The sequence below is a fragment of the Hermetia illucens genome, chromosome 1 (assembly GCF_905115235.1).
Source record: "Hermetia illucens chromosome 1, iHerIll2.2.curated.20191125, whole genome shotgun sequence".
Lineage (NCBI taxonomy): Eukaryota > Metazoa > Arthropoda > Insecta > Diptera > Stratiomyidae > Hermetia > Hermetia illucens.
Window position 1 is genome coordinate 110,245,011 of NC_051849.1, and position 22,575 is coordinate 110,267,585.

The window sequence follows — 22,575 nt, forward strand, 5'->3', positions numbered from 1 at the left end:
CTAGAAGAGGTGCTCGTACCAGAGAATCTGGTGCGAAGAATATTACCATGTCAGGAAGACTGGGACGCGATCAACTCTATGGTCGTATCTATCCAGAGCAAACTGCGGAAATCAGAGGAGACTAGAAAAGCACGGTTACGTACGCCAGGTAGAGACGAAAGGGGACCAAGCTAAAATTAGCTGACTCCGCGCCGTGATGTAATACTGTATGGGGGCTTGGGAGAGGCGGGGGTGGTTTTAGTGGGTAAGAATCCCATACACTGGTGTGTCCAGGCCAGTATCTCTTGTAAAGATTTCCACCTCCGCAAAAAAAAAAAGCACAGACAGACAGACGGACAGACTCACATTGAATCGATTCTGAGGTTTTGTTCACATAAAATCTTAAAGAGAGAAGATTTGTGTGGAAAATATGAAAATTCGAGAAGAAAAACGGAATAACCTCCCAAAACTGCTTTAGTAGTCATTACATACGGTGTCATAATACTCATAGAAAATATTTAAGCCCAGTTCTAAATATTTGGAAAATGTGTACTTTCTCTCTTGAAAAGTGTAAAGACAGTTTGTCGATTTACATGGATGTACGGAAATATCACTTTGATCAATCTAGGAAGGAGGATTGAAGCTATTCTCACAAGCTGTGTGAAAAAGGTAAGTTTGAACATGATTTACATTTAAAATCGGCGGTAGTGACTAGGAAATGTTTAGAAGAAGAAAAATATGTACATGCTGAACTTCGAATTTCATACCTTTGGGATGAAAGAATTCCATCAAGAGGTTCGTCTGAATAAACGCAGACGACTAGCGTTTCGTCCACTTTTGCTTTGGGAGCAGCCTGGACCAAAGCGATTCAAGGATTATTGCTTATTCCCTTCTATTAATTTGGAAATACGCCATCGATGCAAATTTGATTCAACAAAACCGTTCTGGCCTAACCCGGCCGATGCTGAACCCCAATTGAACCAATTGGTCTGGTCCGCTATCAAATGGATCACTGATTCAGGATCCCCTCAATCTGATAAATAACGATATTAAAATGATTGATCACAATTTTTTATTTTTTATTAGATATTTTAGATCATTCCGTCTATTGATTGTGTCTTTGATAGAATAGCAATAGCTTTGAGAAAAAAAGTGATTTATAAACACCAAATGATTACTTGTCGCAGAAAATCTTTCACAATATATAACATGGAAGAAAGAAATTTGATTTTGGCACAATCCTTGGAAAAGGTCTATTTAAAAAGAAGAAAACATACTGACTAACCATGATACTTTATATAATGTTTTTTTATAAACTGACTTTAGATGAAAAGGATGAACTTTTAACCTTGGATTTGTCACCAAGAAAAGTAATACTTACGTGCTATTCGTAAATACAATACAAGCTGGTTCTCGCCCTGTTACTTAAGCAAAATATATAAACGTGGTGAACTTGCTTGCTTCATCATATACCCCATTACACAATACTACAGTTGTTTTAAAAATAGGAAACAAAATATGAAATCACTCCTATTCATAATAATAATAATAACTCCGCCGTTGCCGATCCCAAGCCCGGTTATGAAAGGAGGACGGATTAGATTGCTTTAGTCTGAATGGTTGCACGCGGCTGCAGCGTCTCGGGGGTAAGTGAGGAATTTTGAGGAAGAATCATTTAGGTATAAAATACAAGTCAAAAAATAAGGAAAGTGAGAAGTTTGAGGTCCGGTGCGGATAACCGGTGGGAGTCGTCTGACTTGGTGGCTGGGTCGGGCTCCCATAATGGACAACACGGCGTCGAAACTGCAAATCGTGGGGTTTGACTTCTAGGCGCCAGAACCAGGAGCATTGCTCCGCCTGCTGCAGCTATTTCGTCATAATTTGTGCGACCACTTAAGCAGGTTCGCGTAGGCAGCAGATGAAATGAACTGAGGATATAAACCTCTTTATCATCCCCTTGTAACGAAATAACGGCGGGGGTAGGTATAAAATCTTACCGACACAATCCCGGCCACCATGTGGAGATATTCGACTTGAGGTCATTATGGAAACTTCTGACCAACAGGCGATGGGACCAGAGGCGACGGCATCAACAACATTACGCCGCACTGCAGGCCACAGTTTTAGTACTCGCCGAAGCGCTCTGCTTCACCGTCCGGCTGAAGTCTCTGTTGAGGTTCCGAATGAATTCCAAAGAGTGTGTATAGAATCCTCGGAAATGAATCCTTTGCATAGACCAGGTATTCCCAGGCTCTATATATCTCCAACAATTCCGAAAATTCTATTTCGAATCAATGATGAGACTGCATCTCGCCTGTGTGTTGATATGTCGCTGCTGTAACTACAATCCTTTGTGTATTGTGGTGCGGAGAATATTGTGGGCTTTGGCAGTTGAACATGCTGAGTGGATCATCGCCGAAGGCACCCACCATCTCATTATGCCGGGCATGAATTTTAGCAAGAGGAGGTTCGACGAGCCATAAAGAGCTCGAAGCACTCGAGGGCCTATGGTCTGAATCGGATGCAAAATTTTTGGTACAAAAAGTTTACCCTTAAACATGGTCAGGTCATGAGTCGGGAGGCGGAATTTCCATCTTTCTCACTGCGGGGATTACTTACCTTATCCCTAAGAAAGACACCGTACAGGACCCCGCAGACAAAAGATCGATTACTTGCCTACCAATAATGCGCACTTCGATACCAACAACATTCTGTGCGTGGAGCAGAAGGGCGGTTGAGTCGATTCAAGGGTTAGAAAGAGCAACTTATTATCGGCTTGGTAGTTGAAGGACAAGCAATTAAAGGCCAAAGGAACCTCTTTAGTTAGTTTAGTTTAGGAAAACGACCAGCGGCGGATTCGGACTATGCCCAAATCCCGAATGCATCATTCAAATTGTGCCGTCGAGCGGATGAACCTGCCTGAAACGAAGGAATTTATGTGTGCTTTTCAGGACGGCGTGGTTACCACCCGAGCTAATAAAAAGCTCATAATGAAAGAGCGGGTGGAGAACGACCAATGCAGATTGTGTGGTTCGGCGTTAGAGACGTTGGAATGTCTTATTTCTGGCTGCACTGCAATGGTTTTTTTTTTTGGGTAGGGTAGGTGAATGCATTTACGCACACAGTGTGGGACTGCCAATTCGGTACGTCGTCGGACTACCAACTAAACACCTCCCCATCGTCAGAGAGCTAGCCTGAAACCGTTTGTCACATTACTTCGGGCCAACCCCCGAACTCTTCCCGCCTTGCGGAGCCTTCAAATCAGGGAATTCTTTTCACCAACGGGAGGGGAGAGGAGGAAGGGAACTATCAGTTCAAGGAGCCCCCTGTCATCCGGCTCCTCCACCGGTCGAGTTGTATCTTCTTAGCAACGAGAAGGGCCCGAATGTAATGGGCAACACGGTTCCACCTGTCAGCAGTCCTCAGCATCTCTTCCACAATGTTGTCTGGAGAGAGATCCCCTGTGTTTAAATATCCCACCTTCCACAAGAAAAAAAAGTGTGGTGGGCATCGTTCCACAACTCCATTGCAAAACACACAATCCGGAGAAGGCGCCTTTCCAATTTTGTGCAGGTAAGACTGAAAACCTCCATGCCCACTTAAAAATTGGGTAAGGAAATAGTCAGTCTCACCATGCTTCCGATTCAGCCACTCATCCTAAGTTGCTGATGAGCCGCGCAGTCCATCTGCCTCTAGTTTCATTTTGCCAAGAGAGCTGCCACATCGTCTAGAGTGTGTTGCCATTCTTCGCGAGCAACCACCTCCCTTGGCTCATCTCCCTTGCGCTTGTATATGACCTGACGCTCCCTAGCAAGAAGGGCAACGGGGATAACTCCCTGCGATCACCATCACGGCCGGTTCAGAGACTGTGTGGTACGCAGACGCCACCCGTAAAGCTCCCCGTTTCTGTACTTTGCGCGAGGCGTCTACGATATACCTCCTTGTTAAAAGCGCCAGCCCATACCTCTGCGCCGTAGAGCAGGGCAGACTGCGTTGAGCTCATCAGGAGACGTCGCCTAATAGACGTAGGACCACGAATGTTTGCCATTAGCCTCATTGTCATTTTGCTCAGAAAAGCTCATCTTTGAGTCAAGAGTCAACCCCAGGTACTTTACCGCTGATTTTGACTCGATTATCGACTCGCCGAACGATATGCGACGCAGGGTCGGAATTCTCTTTTTAGTCAGGATGACTACTTCAGTTTTTTCCAGTGCAAGGTTGAAACCATGAGTAGTCATCCATCCGCTTACCCCTCGCATCAATATGCCGAGTCTGCTTTGCGCCTGTTCGACAGTGCGTCCAGCAACAAGCGCTGCGACATCATCTGGGTAGCCGACCAGGCGCGACTCTTCTGGCATGTCGAGTTTAAGCAGACTGTCATAGGTAGCGTTCCAGAGGTCCGGCCCTAGGATGGATCCCTGTGCTACCAACGACGTGACCTCCATCCACCTTTGGCCCTCTAGTGTTTCATAGAGCAGGGAGCGGTTCCTCAGATAGTCCCTCAAAATCCGTAAGAGATAGTTCGGCACGTTGAAGGTATTGTCTAGTGTGCCTAGAGTGTCTTTCCATCTTACGGAATTGAAGGCGTTTCTGACGTCAAGCGTTACGAGGAGCACCACCCGTTGAGTTCGGCGGCTATGTGCCTCTGCTCGTCGAACGGCGTCCACGACCTGCATGACGGCATCAATTGTCGATCTCATTGCCCTAAAACCCTGCAATAAACGTACTGGTGCAATAAACGAACATACATAATGCTGTATGTAAGGTGATTCATCAAAATCTTGCTTACAAGCATGGGCTGATCACGAGAACATGTCCGGTTTACCGATATGAGCCGCAAGCAGTACGTGATAGGGACCTGCAAGTTCTCACTGATCGCCCCGTACTGCACAACAAGCCTGACGCGCTGTTAGTTGGCAAGACGGGTCACTCCGCATGTAATATTGATGTTGCTTTGCGAGCGTAATGCTGACCACATTGCCTCCTAGTGTACCGTTACGGTCTTGAATGAAGTGCTCTAACACACTTCAAGGCCCTGATCCAACATGGATTGTCGCGCCAACGATTATTATTATTATTTGCCCCATAATAGCAACTTTGAAAGAAAATTCCCATAATATTGTACCTAATTCCCTCACGGCTTTCCTTGATGTCCTGGGATTCTCACACAGTCTGGTTTAAACCATGCAGAAGTATACCATTCTGCATACATGCTCGATGTATCGAAGAATTCTCGAAGGATCCTCCCACTAACCTACCACTGGCCACCAACGTCTCTTAATCTTTTGAGTAGGTAGCATCGGCCGAGCCTAAATACTTGATATTTAGTGCTAGTACGATAGAATCCGACTACCACCAGTGAGATTTGAACCGCGACTTTCCGTACCGCCTTGCGATCTAACCACTCCAGCTATCCGGATAAGTAAATCTTTCCAAAAGTTGACATCAATATTTTAAACATATAAAAACACAATCCTTTAAATATCTCTATGCATGCGTCATATGTGGATATATGGTCTTCAATATGGTGGACTTTCCTCTTTAGTTCGATCATTTCTGATTTCTTGGTATGAAAATAATATCACATGAAAATGAAAATTTTGATCTACCATAACTTTGTTATTGTTATTTCAGCGAAACTTATGCTTATTAACCTCTATGTTATTGTTTATGTGCGCGTTATTGCACACTACCACGATGTACTCAAGTGGGGTTTTCTTGCACTTTTCTAAAATACAGCAATATACCAATATTAACTTTATTTGAGCGAATATCTGGATGTGATGTAAAGTTGGAGTCTGCAAGTACTAATCGAGCCCTTTCATTTGATATTCCCTATGAGCCGATCTTGAAATGTGCAGTTCCATTTCGCATATATGGGGAGCCCCTTTAAACTCAACGCAAAGTCGGTTTCACCAAATTTTGTATTGTTGTTATTCTCAGTCGCTCTCGAGTAAATGTTCTGTCAGACGAACAGACAGACAGACAGACGGACAGACGGGTAGACATGAAACTTATTTTAATGTTTTACACAAAACCTTAAAAAGCTGCTGCGAGAGGAAGAAAACTCACCGGAGTTCCGCCGTGTAACTTCATTTAGGTCCAGAAATTGCAGCTCACATCGTTAGAACTTAAAGTTTCAATTGCAGAAAGGGGTCGAGGGGTGTGCCTACTTTCCAGAACTCAATCAGGGTTCTTTTTAGTAGCCAAAGGTCGTAGGTGTGAGATCAATCCTTATGCAAGTTGCTGTTGACGATTCGGGAGCAAGTTCAAAACTGACGGGTCACTAGTCCTCAAAATACATTTTACCCTAATTCAAAGTCCACAGAATAGAAAAGCATTAGGAACTTCTTTGAAACACTCAAGAGCTGCCTTCAAGTTCAATGGAGAATCATGTCGGTCATCGCTACTATAGCGTTTCCCAACAATTTTTTCTAGAAGTTTTACACTTCCGAGGAGTAGATATGTAGATAGATAATGAATTGATTTTAAAAAGGGTTAGTTTTCTACAAAATCAATGTTGCTATTCAGAAATGAATCGTAGAATATTTTCATATTTTGAAGCTGCTTTCCCTGTATAATTGCCGATTGCTTTTACATTTATCTATCCAGATACAAGGGTTCTTGATGATTTGTCCACGTGAAATATGTATAAACCACATTCCGCCGTTTCTACCTTCAGTTCCCAAGTATTATAAAACAGCAGAAATGTCTCCCATTTGTGTCAGGATGATACTCAATCTTCTTTTCATAAGTCAGTTGTTATGATGCTAAGAATAAGATCGAAGATAAAAATAGGGTGTAAGCATTACGTCACCATCAATAATGACAAACTATGAATTTATAAATACAATCGTTAGCACCAGACCTCATTAGGCAATAACCACCCCCTGAAAAAATCACGCAATGTCACTAATTACATAATTCTCCAACAAGAAATTAGTGCCCGGAGACGGTGGCCTACTTTTTGCTTGCAAGTTCTTCCCAATATTGCCAATTACGTAACATGTAAAGAAAGCAACGTATGCTTCTTCATTTTGGTCTGAAATCATTCACCGCAAATTGCTTCCATTCTTGACCATATTTCACTGTCATCAACGATCCAAATCTTAGTGTATTATCTGTCAAGCAATAAGGAGCGTTTGAGGCCACATGTCAGAAAAACGAAATCCTTACTCATTTCTTTCGTCCGCTATCTGCTCTTTTCCGTAATCACTCAAATACCGCTTATGGCGTGCTGCTCCACTCTTCTGGTCCTTTCAATGTCTTTTGTAGATATGTTCGACTCGGGAAGATGTCTTCTGGCCTGAAGTTGACACTCCCGCATATACTTTGTAGTCGTCCGTTTTGAATTTCAATGAAGCGTGTACTTTTGCCTGAACATAACATCTCTGGAATCTCGGGTCCTTGGGGACGATATGAAAAGTTTCAAAGTTGTCACGCTCGTAAAACTTATGACACATATGTTACACGACTCGTTTAATGACAGAGGTCGACGACAATGCGTTATTACTTGCTTAAAATGGTGCACCCCATCATTCCGACGATACGAAAGAAATGGTGGTTGTATGACTTACCTCTGAGTAACATAAAAAGTTGCGAGTATCTAAGAGGCCAAAGCACGTACTTTGTGTAGGTCTTTATAAGTTCATGCTACATGTGCCCCAAGTTCCCAAGTTATTATCCCTGTAGAGACAATATTTATGATGTTTCCGAGTCAAAAAGCAGCCTCCCATGTGTAGACAAGCCAAGCGCAATGATAAAATGTACGTCGTTCTTAAATTCATTTTGAGCCTAATAAAAAGTTTTCAACTTTTTTAAGAAAGTACATAAATCAAGGGGGAGAAAATAGAATTCGTAAACAGGAGAGTTGGCTCTATAATTCCTTAGTGCTCGGTTTTTGTGTGGGGAAAATTACTAGATACATTACATCAATCTCTGCGTGCTGATAGGACACTTTAGAGCATAGACCAGGAATTAAAGCCAGAATATTTAAATATTTTGGCTTCACTGTTGTATGTAATTGAAGTTTCACAGGTATAATTTCGAACCTCCGTTTTCGTGCGACTTATTGGCTGGGTTGAATGTTCTTTAAATTAAGTTGAAGTACAAACATTACTTGGAAATAGTTGTAGCTGCTTCCGGAAAGAGGGGCAGGTCTAGAAGCCAAACATTCTATTCCCTTTGTTCGCTTACAATGGCTGAATTTCGGTTTCTCGGTGGCTCTTTCCAACTACTTTTGTGACACTCACATAAACGTAATAGCCTGTTATTTCAGGATAGCCAAGAGCAATAATTACTGTTGCACTCCTTTCGACGGAATCGTAAAAATTTCAATAATATTGAAAAATCATGTCCTGCAGACTATATCAAAGATTTGTCAAGTGTTTCGCATATGTGTCTTTTATGTCTTTTATGGTCAATTATTTCGGAGTTATATTATTGGCAGTGATAATCCTCAAAGACGTAACTGCGTATTCATATGTTGGGTATTCCTGCGAGTAACTCTGACAATTCTACTTAAGTGAGTAGTACAAAATGACGGTTTGAAAAAATCTTTTTTAATTTTTTGTGTAAAATAAAACCTTATTAAAATCGGTTTACTGTCTGTCTGTGTGTATGTCCGTCACACGCATTTTTCTCCAAGACTGTTGTAGCGATTGACATCAAATTTGTATGCTGACGCATACAGTGAGTTACATCCTTTTAGGTTGAATGTAAGGGAGGGTCCTCATACATGCAAAAGGGAGGTGTATATTTTTTTCATCAAATATAGTCAAGTGGGGTATCCAATGAAAGGCTTCGATTAGTACTTTCCGAAACTGTATGGTGCCTGGGCTCCGAAATACCTTCCAGATCGATATCTGTTCAAATAAAGTTATTAATAGTATATTACCATAATTTTCAGAAATTGGCGAAATTTTGCAGTGATGTAGGATCAGGCTCCTACCGTGTTTGGTGAAAATCGCACTATTACTAATAAAGGTATAATAGGTCAGAGTTATTGTTTCAGCGACTAGACTATGGATGTCAATATCATCCGAAAGTGGATACTTCCACATAATATATGCATATAATGGGACATATGCACACTCAAATTTCTTTATATAAGAAATACACAAAACCTCTCATACTTGAAGCGTGCAGCTCCGGTTTCCCGACTTGTTTCCTTATATGTTTCGAGTATAATAAATTGAAAGGGAACTGTCAAAATCTCAGATTGAAATTCAAAATGTAAAAAATTCAAAGTTGTAGCAGAAGGAATGGAGAGTGTCGTAGTAGATATAGAAGTGAACAGCCGGCAGTAGCTGCTCCAATGGTTCCGTGTATAAAATATCCTGGAACCTATATAGTTACGATCAGCTGCTTAAGATCTAGGAATTACGTAAAAACATATGCTATTGGAAAATAGGTATTTGATACAGTATACGGAACAGAAGTTTGGAAAATCTCATCTTTAAAGGTCAAAATTTGAAATGCGCCTTACTCTCTTCCACACTTTTAAGAGATTCTGTGAATACCGCAAAAACTACTTAGCTCACTTAGGTGAAATTTGAATCCCCTATTCTATACACCTATGACGATAGGTTGAACCTCAAAAATATTTAATTTTATAATAATAAATATTATTTTTTGTAACTATTTAACATGAAACGAAGTTGGAAATCGGAAACTCAGGGTTTCAGGAATGAAAGTTTTTCTGGATTTTTTATGTGAAAATATTTGGGTTTACCCTGGTACATAGCTTGTAGTGTACACAAGTGGAATATACCCGACATTCGTACCATGGTCATTTTGTCTCTTAGGGAGTAGCAATTTCCTGCGAAAGAGACAAACTTGACCTACCTTAATAATAGTAGGATTCTCATCAAACTTTCTAGTATTACGCTCCATATTATAAACTGTATTACTTTACATATTGCACTAATCTAGGATGAATTTAAGCGGTGCTAGTTCGCAATAAAATTTCAAAATAAGATAATACTATATACTATTACAGTAGAGATTCAGAAAAGTTAATCCGTTTGTTTTTAAACTTTCATGAATTGTCAACTTTGTAAGGATAATAATATAATATCTATATTCTTCCTCCGTTAGCATTTGGAAATTGCCGCATTAGAAGTGTTAAACCTTATTGCTAAACAATTGACTGAAACGCCTAATTCTTGTTTTTTTTAAATGAAGTATTTCAAGCAATGACAATTGACACAAAATCCAATGAATAAAGAACTTTGAAAAGTGGCGGAAGCCTAGTTACCTTTTCCGTATACTTTTGCGAGTCTCAACTTTTGTGGGTCTTTACTGTATTAACTTTGTTGGAGTAGATATCGCTAGAGAGAGTGCTTCGAGGCCTACCTGCATATACCATGCACATGGATCACCACATTTTTTTCCTAGAATTTTAGGTGGGGTGATTTCTGAGAACGGGTTCTTGAAAGAATTGGTGGTTTTAGACCCCCACATTCTCCCCCTTGGCAACTACTGCCAAAACTAAAATTTGCTTTAATCGAGGTTATTTGGTATCTACCGTACATGGCTACATTTGTTAAAAAGAATTGCATTCCCTACTTGCAAAAAATTGGACATTTTCACGAATTTCTTTTTAAGAATCATAAGATGATATCTTAAAGTGCATACATTGAACAACTTTCAGTAATATTTTATGAAAAATATTATACAGATATATTACAAATAACACCTAAAAAAATACATATCTTATTTTTATGTTTTGCAGTGATCAAAATTGTGGCGAAATGATAATCTGAATCAAAAAAATGTGTATTGATTTAGTTAAATAACACAATTCTCAAAATCCTCTAATATATATCTATCAGCCGCATTGTTTACCCTCCTTCCCTACTTATTCTCACGATAACAAAGCAATAAACTGGTAGGCGATATCTTCAGATCACTATATCCTATCCTTCGCTGAAACAAACTGCAAAATCCGGATTCAACTGCTGGAGATATATGCTCTAATAGCCGCTCTGACTGTCTTTAAAGGAAAGACTAATTCTGCGTCACTATACCAGTATGTGTAAGAGCAATGTTGCAGTCATACCCGCATCTCCCGGTAACCGAGTGTTTAGGGATTAAGATCAGCGTGGCATTACGTGGTCCTACAAGGATCAATGCCGTAAAAAAACTAAAAGTTTTTTTTTTGGTCCACTAAAAACTCACTTAGGAGGAGGACATACGGTCCTCCAAATAACGATATTTGAAAAATAAAAATTATATTTGTTTTCAGCAGTTTAGTAAAATTGAGTTATTTTTTGTTTTTTTTTTACTTTATTATTAATCTATTGTTAATATTATTTCTGAGGATGTTTTACTGAATTCTGATAGCTGCGTGGTTAGCGCAGTGACATTTGTATCGTTATTTGACGTCGGATACCAGGTGGTCAAAGGGTAGTATAGGTCTCGGGGCGAAACGTGGATTGGTACCCACGATGGAGCATAAAACTTGGGAAATGCCTGCTGAACCAACACCAACAGCTCTACTACCAAACCCTATCTCCACCTCCACGTGGTGAACGCTGGGAGCTCTTTCTTGACGAAAAGCTGCAGACGGAGAAGGATGAAGGCGAGCCTCCCGCGCCTAAAAACGAGACAAATTGTACCAACTGATCCTCCAGGTTGGGGGTTGGGTAGGGCTGACAACCCTACACGGAAAACAACATGTTACGAAGCCACAACAGGAGCCTCGGATAGGACGGATTTTAAAACGACGGACCCGGCAACGACAACGGAATCACGATTTGCGCATTTTCTCTGGGATCGTGCGCTCCCTGTACAGAGATGAAGCTGATGAGCAGCTAGCCGATACCCTGTCCCAATATAGGGCTGATGTAACAGCGTTGCAAGAGATGCGATGGACAGGGACCGGTTTCCTGGAGAAGAGCCACTACACCATATATTATAGCGGTCATCCAGTAAACCATGTGCTCGGAGTAGGTTTCTTAGTCAGCCAAAAAATGAAACCTGCTGTTATCGGCTTTGAAAGCATAAGCGAACGGCTATGCACTCTGCGCTTGCGAGGCAAGTTTAGAAATATAAGCCTCATAAACGTTCACGCCCCTACAGAGGAGACTGCAGAGTCGGAGAAGGATACCTTCTACGAGGCAGTAGAAAGAACCCTCGAAGCCTGTCCCAGATATGATATCAAAATCATACTTGGGGATTTTAACAGCCAAGTAGGGAAGGAGCCCGTATTCAGGCGATACGTTGGCTCCCATAGCTTACACGAAAAAACAAATGATAACGGACTGCGGACTATTCAATTAGCAGGGTCACACGAAATGGTTGTTGGAAGTACCTGGTTTGCGCGGAAAGCGGTCCACGAACATACGTGGGCCTCTCCAGACGGGACCACTTTCAACCAAATTGACCACATGTTGATCGAACGCCGCCACCTCTCAGCCTTGATGAATGTCAGAACATATAGGGGGGCCAATATAGACTCGGATCACTATCTCGTTGGCATGGTGCTCCGAGCTCGAATAACAATACCACCTAGAATCCCCTCTGACAATCAGGTGAGAGTGAACACTGAAGCTATCCACAACACAATCCTCCGCGACACCTATAAGAGGGAAATGGATGCCGCAATAACCGCAGTCAACACAGGACCTGGAGATGAAGCATCAACAAATGGTCTTCACAATCACCTGAAGAACGTTATCATGGATACGGCCACAAATATGCTTGGCCGCAGCCGCAAAAGGAGTCGGAACGGCTGGTTTGACGATGAATGTAAGCTAGCAACGGAACGGAAGAATGCCGCATACCGAGTAATGTTGCATTCTCAAAGAACGCGGGCACGCGCAGAGACTTATCACGAACTCCGTCGAGCGGAAAAGCGACTTCACAGACGGAAAAAGGAAGCCTGGGAGAACCAACAAGTCTGTGAACTAGAAAAGTACAGGAAGCAACCGCACCAGGCGCGGAAGTTTTACCAACAAGTCAGCAGGATGAAGCCTTATACACCTCGATGCTCATCCTGCCGAGACAAAGAGGGAAATCTGATTTCCGACAGAGTGGGCATATTAGAGCGATGGGTTGAGTACTTTGATGAGCTACTGAACAACCAGAACATCGGCGAGTTGGAGGTCCCGCCAACTGAAGACGACGGACAAATACTGCCACCACCAAGTTTAGGAGAAACAGTCCGTGCAATTCATCGGCTAAAAAATCATAAGTCGCCAGGAGCCGATGGAATTACAGCCGAATTGGTTAAATATGGAGGCGACCAGTTACACCAAGTGGTTCATCAACTTGTGCTCAAGGTATGGGACAGCGAATCAATGCCTGACGATTGGCAACGAGGCATAATCTGTCTCATACATAAAAAGGGAGATATCACACAGTGCAGCAATTATAGAGGTATCACGTTGCTGAGTACCATCTATAAGATATTCTCCACTATCTTGCTAGGCCGGATAGCCCCATACGCCCAGAACATCATTGGCCCATACCAAAGAGGCTTCCCTCCAGGCAAATCAGCAACAGATCAGATTTTCTCTCTGCGGCAAGAGATGGAAAAACTGTTGGAATATGGACAACAGTTGCACCACCTGTTCATCGACTTTAAAGCCGCCTATGATAGCATAGCCAGGGTAAAACTGTACACGGCCATGAGAGAATTCGATATCCCGACGAAATTAATAAGACTGACTAGGCTGACCCTGACCAATGTGCGAGGCCAGATAAAAGCAGCAGGATCCCTCTCAAGACCATTCGACATCAACAACGGTCTACGACAAGGGGATGCGCTATCATTCGTCCTCTTTAACCTGGCCCTCGAGAAAGTGATCCGTGATGCTGAGGTGAATGCAAGAGGTACGATCCTCTTCAAGTCCACCCAACTACTGGCCTATGCTGACGATATCGACATCATGGGAAGAACCACCCGAGACGTACAAACTGCCTTCATCCAGATCGAGCAGGCGGCGCGAGATCTTGGGCTGCACATCAATGAAGGGAAGACAAAATATATGGTGGCAACGTCAGCACCGAAGACGAATCAACCAACAACATCAAACCGCGCTGGTCAAACACAAACACGAACAAGAATAAGGATAGGAGAATACAACTTTGAGACCGTTGACAATTTCTCCTATCTAGGGTCGAAAGTGACAACCGATAACAACTACGATGATGAAATCCGCGCACGGTTGTTGTCAGCCAACAGAGCCTATTTCAGCTTACAACGACTGTTCCACTCGAAACGTCTCACCATAGGGTCAAAGCTCTTACTGTACAAGACTACAATCTTGCCAGTCCTCATGTATTCCTCGGAAACTTGGGTTCTTAGCAAGAAAAATTGCGAACTCTTGGCCGCGTTCGAGAGAAGAATCCTACGAAGAATTTTTGGCCCCCTACATGAGGATGGACGATTCCGTAGCCTACACAATGACGAAATCTATGAGCGATACCATGACCGTCCGGTTGTGGATAAAATCCGGCTCAATAGGTTACGGTGGGCGGGTCACTTAATCCGTATGGATGAAGATGATCCCACCCGGAAAGTCTATAAGGGCAATATCTATGGTAGGAAAAGAAGACGAGGCAGACCCTGCCTAAGATGGAGCGATGGCGTGGTTCAGGACTCCAGACAGCTTTTAGGGATATCGAATTGGTGGACCTCGGCGCAAAACCGGGATGTCTGGAGTTCCTTATTAAGGCAGGCCTAGACCGGATACCGGTTGTTGCGCCGTTGATGATGATGATGATGATACCAGTCGACTCAGCTGTGAATGAGTACCTAAATCAAATCAGGGTAATAATCTGGGGCGATCGCAATGCTGACCACATTGCCTCCGAACAGGGCGCTGTAATCTTATAGTGTACCGTAACAGTCTTGAAGGCCACACACTTCAAGGTCTGGATCCAATGTGGATAGTTGCACTAACGATTATTATTATTATAACTGAAATCATCCTATCATTACTAGTATGTTCCCGTGATTTTATAATGAATCTGGATTTGGATCAATCATAAAATCTTTAATTTGAGAATTCCTCTTCCTATACCTCTTAAGTCACAGAAAGACTCATTTTTGATAAGAAAATCAGTATAGAATGAGGCACAGAAGGAGCACATATGCATGGTGTTCGAATCCACCTTGCTTTAAATTCTACTTGCAGTAAATAATCAAGACAGCCGATTGGACGAGCCCAAAGAACTTCAATCATCTTTTCAGCCTAGATAGCGTAGAGGCATGTCATTTGGATCATCAGCAATTATTATTCCGAGCAGGTGTAAAGGGCGTTGAGTTACTTGCTAAAATTAAAACCATCATAAAACTGTCTGACTTCAACATTCACTTGTGGCGCCGAGATTCATTTATTCGATATCCCCAGTAGCTGCATGGTGTCCTGGCTTACGCCACAGCTTTACTTGAGGTAGGGCCCGCAAAGTAGTCTTTTTAAGGTTTTATGAAAAACCTGGAATTTTTTTTACAGAATATGGTCATATAGGGTATCCAATGAAAGCACTCAATTAGTGATATTTTTCCTGATGCTAGGTGAAATAAAATGGAGTGAGTGCCCAAATGCACAAAAGTGCAAGTAAAGTGTAACAGGTCCCGTTCTCAGAATCTAGCTAATCGGAAAATTTGAAAACGTTGCATCTGCATGAAATCTAGACCTCAGAATCGATGCCATTTTGCTCAAATAAAATTAGTAATAGCATATTACTATATCTTAGAAATTGGTCAGAAACTTCTCTCAAATTCATCCTAACATAGGACACAAGTCTGGAAAGTTTAACGGGAACCCAAGTATTACTAACGAAGTTATAATAATAATAATAATAATAATAACCGCCGAAGCCGGTCCCAAGCCCGGTTGTGAAAGGAGGAGGGGTAGATAGCTCCAGTCTGAATGGCTGTACGCCACCGCAGCGTCTCAGGGAGTAGGTGAGGAAGGTGCAGGAACTTTGCAGTCTTGCAGATTACTCACTAAGGAAGCTATCTACACACCTGGCAGCTAGGGATAAAATGCACCACCAAAAAATGAGAAGAAGGAAAAATTTAAGGTCCGGTACGGATAACCGGCGGGAGTCGTCTGACTTGGTGACTGGGTCGGGCTCTCGTAATGGACAGCACGGCGTCGAAACCGCTAGTCGTGGGGCGGTTCGACGTCTAGGCGCCACGACGACCAGGAGCACAGCTCCGCCTGCTGCAGCTGTTTCGCCACAATCTGTGGCGACCACTTCAGCAGGTTCGCGTAGGAAGCGGATGAAATGGTCTGAAGAAATGAACCTCTTCGTCATCCGCTCCTACTACGAAATAACGGCGGGGCGGGTACAACATCTTACCGCCCCTTGTTGCACCAGAGATTCGTCGAGCGTTTCCCGCAATTCGCACACGTGACTGTGCAGCGAGTCGCAGACCAGTACCGCTTTATTACTCGCAGCGACACAATCCCGGCCACCATCAGGGAACGTGTTCGACTTGAAGTCATCGGGGAAACTGGTGACCGAGAGTCGATAGGGGCAGAGGCGGCGGCATCAACAACACCACGCCGCACTGCAGGCAACAGGTTCAGTACTCGCCGAAGCACTCTTCTCCACCGTCCAGCGGAGGTTTCTGCTGAGTTTCGGGACGAATTCCAAAGAGCGTGTATAGAATTCTCGGATATGGATCCTTTGCATAGACCGGGTATTCCCAGGCTCTATGCATCTCCAGCAACTCCGGGAATTCTATCTCAAATCAATGATGAGATTGCATCTCGACTGTGTGCTGATATATCGCTGCTGCAACTACAATCACTTGTGTATTGTGGTGCAGTTGCGGCTATTAGATTGCACGGTCAGAAGATTCGCTTTCGTGTTATTGGTTTGAGTGACAAAAGAGATCCACCATGGAAAATCCGTCTGGAACGTCGGCGGGACTCACTAAGGCAGGACATTGCTAGACTGATTCAGATCAGCACTGGCAGTGCCAGCCGACGGGTGAGAAATAAAGTGCAGAGGGTTTACCGGAACTATGCCATCCCCTGTGAGACACCCGTTGTTGAAATTCTGGACACACTAAAACAGAAACTTTCTGTCATATGCAGCCGGTTACGACGGTATGGCGGAAGTTATTCCAGACGTGTCCAGAATGCAACATATGCGAGGAACCAGCGGAGCTTTTTCAGATCTCTCAACGAATCCCAACAGAGCGCCCAGACAATACAGTTCTCGGTGACGGAAGCGAAAGGGTATTGGGGTGGACTTTGGGGGTTACCTGCCCAGCATGCTGAGCATGTTGAGTGGATCACCGCCGAAGGCACCCGCCATGCCAATACACCTGGCATGAATTTCGCGGATGTTACCGAAGAGGAAGTTCGACGAGTCATAAACAGCTCGAAGAACTGGAGGGGCCCAGGTCTGGATCGGGTGCAGAATTTCTGGTATAAGAAATTTACCAGCGTACACAGTCGGTTGGCACGCAGTATAAATGAGGTCATGAGTCGGCCGGAGGAATTTCCACCTTTCCTCACTGCGGGGATTACCTACCTTATCCCTAAGAAGGACACGGTGCAGGACCCCGCAGACACAAGACCGATCACTTGCTTACCAACCCTCTACAAAGTCATCACGTCCATTATTGGTGGAAGGATCAATGCGCACCTCGAGACCAACAACATTCTGTTCGAGGAGCAGAAGGGCTGCCGAGTTGGGTCAAGGGGTTGCAAAGAGCAACTCATTATCGACTCGGTAGTTGTAGGACAAGCAACTAGAGGACAGAGAAACCTCTTCAGTTGCTATATCGATTATGCCAAGGCTTTTGACAGCGTTCCGCATACCTGGCTAATCGACATCCTACATCTGCATCGCATTGATCCGAAACTAATAAAGTTTTTGGCGACAGTCATGGAAGGGTGGCATACCACCTTATCAGCCCGTACATCTGAGGGTGCTAATACCTCAGAGCCCATCCGTATACGGAGGGGCATCTTGCAGGGGGATTCATTGAGTCCCCTTTGGTTTTGTATGGCACTGAACCCCTTTTCATGGCTACTGAATGATGCTAGAGGGCATGGTTTGCAAGAAAGTATGGCCTACGTGCTAAGTGCGAACTGACACACTTGATGTACTTAGATGACATCAAGCTGTATGCTGGTACTGACGACCATCTTAGAAGTCTGTTGCGAATAATAGACATGTTCAGCCGTGATATTCGGATGGAGTTTGGATTAGACAAATGTCGAATCCAAGCCATCCGCAAAGGTCATCACGAGCCACATGCCGGACATAGCATTGGTGACCTCCACATCGAAGCTATGACCGAGACAGACTTCTACAAGTACCTAGGAATTCTGCAAGGAATCCATGCTCGAGTTGGTGATCTGAAAGAAGCTCTGCTGTCCGAATTCCTGCGACGTGTAAAGCTGGTGCTGAAATCGCATCTCTCGGGGAAGAATAAAATAAGCGCGTTGAATGTATTCGCTATCCCTTCACTGGCTTATGCATTCGGAATATTGCCGTGGACGAAGACCGACCTGGAAAACGTCCAGCGGCGGATACGGACAACTATGTCGAAATTCCGAATGCATCACCCAAAGTCTGCCGTGGAGCGGATGAACCTGCCTCGTGACATCGGAGGTAGGGGCGTGGTTGACGTGGCGGCACAACATCATCGCCAAGTCGACTCGCTGCGCGCTTATTTTTACAGTAAAGAGCAGGCGAGCCCCTTGCATGCGGCTGTCTGTAAGGCAGACTCTGGACTGACTCCACTTAACTTGAAGGATCGATCTTTCAATCCTCTGAGTGGGGTGAAGTCGGACCAGGAGCGGATCGAGGAATGGTAGTCGAAGGCAATGCACGGTAAACACGTGAATTGTCTTTGGCAGCCATTTGTCGATTTGCATCTGTCGAACAGGTGGCTGTGTGCTGGGGAGCTCTTTGCTGAGACGGAGGGGTTCATGTGTGCCATTCAGGATGGCGTGGTCGCCATCCGAGCTTATAAAAAGCTCATCATGAAAGAACGGGTGGAGAACGACCAGTGCAGAATGTGTGGTTCGGCGTTAGAGACGTTGGACCATCTCATTTCTGGCTGTACTGTTATGACACCGGTGCAATACATCACCAGGCATAATGCTGTATGTAAGGTTATCCATCAAAACCTTGCATATAAGCATGGGCTGATCACGGGAACATGTCCGGTTTACCGATATGAGCCGCAAGCAGTACTTGATAGTTCTGCTTACAGCATGTATTGGGACCGGCATGTTCTGACTGATCGCCATACCGCACACAACAAGCCTGACGTACTGCTAGTTGACAAGACGGGTCGCTCCGCGTATATTATTGATGTTGCTATCCCCCATAATAGCAACATTGAACGGAAATACGTGAAGAAGAAGGTGAACTATGAGCCATTGGCTCGGGAAATCAAAGAAATTTGGCGTCTCGAGCGGGTGGTTGTAGTTGTAGGGGCACTGGTGGTGGTGGCCGGTGGTAGGTCAGTGGGAGAATCCGTCGAGTACTCCCCGCAACATCGAGCACGTATGCAGAATGGTGTACTTCTGCATGGTTTGAACCAGACTGTGCGAAAGTCCCAGGACATCAAGGGAAGCTGTGAGGGATTTAGGTACAATACCTGTAGCTGACAATATTATGGGAACTACAACCACCCGTTCGAGACGCCAAATTTCTTTGATTTCCCGAGCCAATGGCTCATAGTTCACCTGGATGGTTATTATTATTATTATTATTAAATAACCGAGACCGAGACAGATTTCTATAAGTACCTAGGAATTCCTAGCTCTGCTGTCCGAATTCCTGCGACTTGTAAAGCTGGTGCTGAAATCGCATCTTTCGGGGAAGAATATTCGCTACCCCTTCACTGACTTATGCATTCGCAATATTGCCGTGGACGAAGACCGACCTGGAAAACGTCCAACGGCGGATACGGACAATTATGTCCAAATTCCGAATGCATCACCCAAAGTCTGCCGGATGAACCTGCCTCGTGACATCGGAGGTAGGGGCGTGGTTGACGTGGCGGCACAACATCATCGCCAAGTCGACACGCTGCGCGCTTATTTTTACAGCAAAGAGCAGACGAGCCCCTTGCATGCGGCTGTCTGTAAGGCAGACTGTGGACTGACTCCACTTAACTTGAAGGATCGATCTTTCAATCCTCTGAGTGGGGTGAAGTCGGACCAAGAGCGGATCGATGAATGGAAGTCGAAGGCAATGCACGGTAAACATGTGAATTGTCTTTGGCAGCCATTTGTCGATTTGCATTTGTCAAACAGATGGCTGTGTGCTGGGGAGCTCTTTGCTGAGACGGAGGGGTTCATGTGTGCCATTCAGGATGGCGTGGTCGCCACCCGAGCTTATGAAAAGCTCATCATGAAAGAACTGGTGGAGAACGACTAGTGCAGAATGTGTGGCTCGGCGTTAGAGACGTTGGACCATCTCATTTCTGGCTGTACTATTATGGCACTGGTGCAATACATCACCAGGCATTATGCTCTATGTAAGGTTATCCATCAAAACCTTGCATACAAGCATGGGCTGATCACGGGGACATGTCCGGTTTACCGATATGAGCTGCAAGCAGTATTCTCCCAATGACCTACCACCGGCCACTCCCACCAGCGCCCCTTCAGTTTTTAAGTAGGTAGGATCGTGCGAGCCTAAATGCCTGGCACTTAGTGCTAGTATTAGGTAAAATCCGGCATCTGCCGAGATTGTGATAACTCGGATAATAATCTTTGGCGCAACAATCCATATTGGATCAGGGTATTGAGTCTGTTAGAGCACTTCATTCAAGACCGTAACGGTACACTGTAGGAGGCAATGTGGTCAGCATTGCGCTCGCCCGAGATTATTACCCTGATTTGACTCAGGTACTCATTCACAGCTGAGTCGACTGGTATCCGACGTCAAATCACGATACTAATCCCACTGCCACCAACGAGATTTGAACCGCGGCCTTCCGTATTATAATTGCTCTAACCAGTGATCTATTCGGACACTAACGAAGTTATAGAAGGTAAAAATGTTATAGTCCATGTGAATTTATTATACTCCAAGCCATACATGACATCATCATCATGTAGATTGAGCTCACATAAACGCGGGGTCCAAGGAAACATTTTAGTTTTCCTGTTTGGTTCTTTTTAGTTGTTTGTATATCAGAATATGTTAAATAGATAGACATATGCATATGCATATATATATGTCAATATAGTTTCTGGGAAGGTGCAATTCAGATGGATATGTACCTACGTTTGTACCAGTGAAGCTATGTACGAAAAGAAAAATGTGGATAGAAAGTTTCTCAGATAAGACAAACACAAAGCTTGTATACCCGAAACGCTTCAGGTATTTCAGCTTGTTTTCCATAGATATTGCGTCCTTACGATTTTCCAGGGCTGAATCGCCATTATCCATACAGATCAGGTGACATTTTACCGCAGCCTGTTGACCTTAAAATTATCCACAAACAAACTGGCACGATAGAATTATATTTTGTAGGCTAAAAAATTGTCCATCTTTCTGACGGTAGAATGTCGAACATTTTTCGAGGATTATGTTCCCACTTTTTCCTATTGATATGTAGCTTACGTCATGCGGGATATCAGATGAATGGTCTCCATTAGTACTCTTGGACGACATTAGTTTTTATATTGGTTCCAAAGGAGACAAACTAAGTTCATGCACATTGCGAGGTAGGTACAAATGAAAAAAATGCTCACTTGAATACCCTTATATAAGAAATACACAGAACCATTCATAACTGTAGCGTTCAACTGGCTTGTCGACTTGCTCTTATTTAAGAACACAAATCTTTGAGGCATACATTATACATGGCATGATCACTGCCTTGTACACTGAAGTAGGGTCTGTGAGTTCCCAGCAATTGTGCGTGGATTTCGTCGCCACAATCCGTTATCGGGGAAGGAAAAGGGTCTGTTACTTACCTGGTTATTATTTGCAGTCACATCAATTGGTCTTGGCCTTCGTCCTATGAATTCGTTTCCTTGCTGTTTGATAAATTTTCCAATATAACGCTAGAATAACTAAAAGCGGAACATAGAACGTACAACATGTTGCGAAAACCTGTAATGAATTGACGTTTTTGCTATAAAATCTTCGTCGTTCAAAACAATATTTATAATACCAACCTGATAAGAAATATCCTGGGATACCATACACTTCTGCTGTTCGATTCGTTGCAGATACTCAGGATCCTTCCACCCGAATTGTGGAGCTAGTGACACAATAACCGCGAGAAACCACACCAGGAATATCATGGTGAACACTCGGCGACTCGTCCTTGAATGGATATAGTCTACATTCGTTACAGCCCAATATCTGCAGGAGAAAAAATAAAATGAAATTCAGTTTTACTTGCTTTTTTGAAATTGAATTTGTGGCCGATTTAATGTTTCAGCAATAGCAAATTTTCTTCTGAGTCGGGACCCGCAAACTCCGATCTTATCTTATTTCATGATTTATCTAATTTCCCTAAATTGCCGAGGATCAGAACACCTACATATGCACTTACATATTGAATTTTTGTAAATATAAGTTTCTTTGAAAAAGCATCATTATTTGAGTTTTCAGAGGGCGTTATTCTTTTCAGCTTTA

General features: G+C 43.6%; 1 protein-coding gene across 1 annotated transcript in view; it reads right to left on the reverse strand.

The window, feature by feature from the left end:
* Nucleotides 1-22,575, reverse strand: part of LOC119661658 (5-hydroxytryptamine receptor) — a 634,419-nt gene that overhangs the window by 32,563 nt on the left and 579,281 nt on the right. The window contains 3 exon segments of the mRNA XM_038071091.1: nucleotides 21,906-21,947; nucleotides 21,949-22,044; nucleotides 22,110-22,299. Coding sequence (XP_037927019.1) covers nucleotides 21,906-21,947; nucleotides 21,949-22,044; nucleotides 22,110-22,299 — 328 coding nt within the window.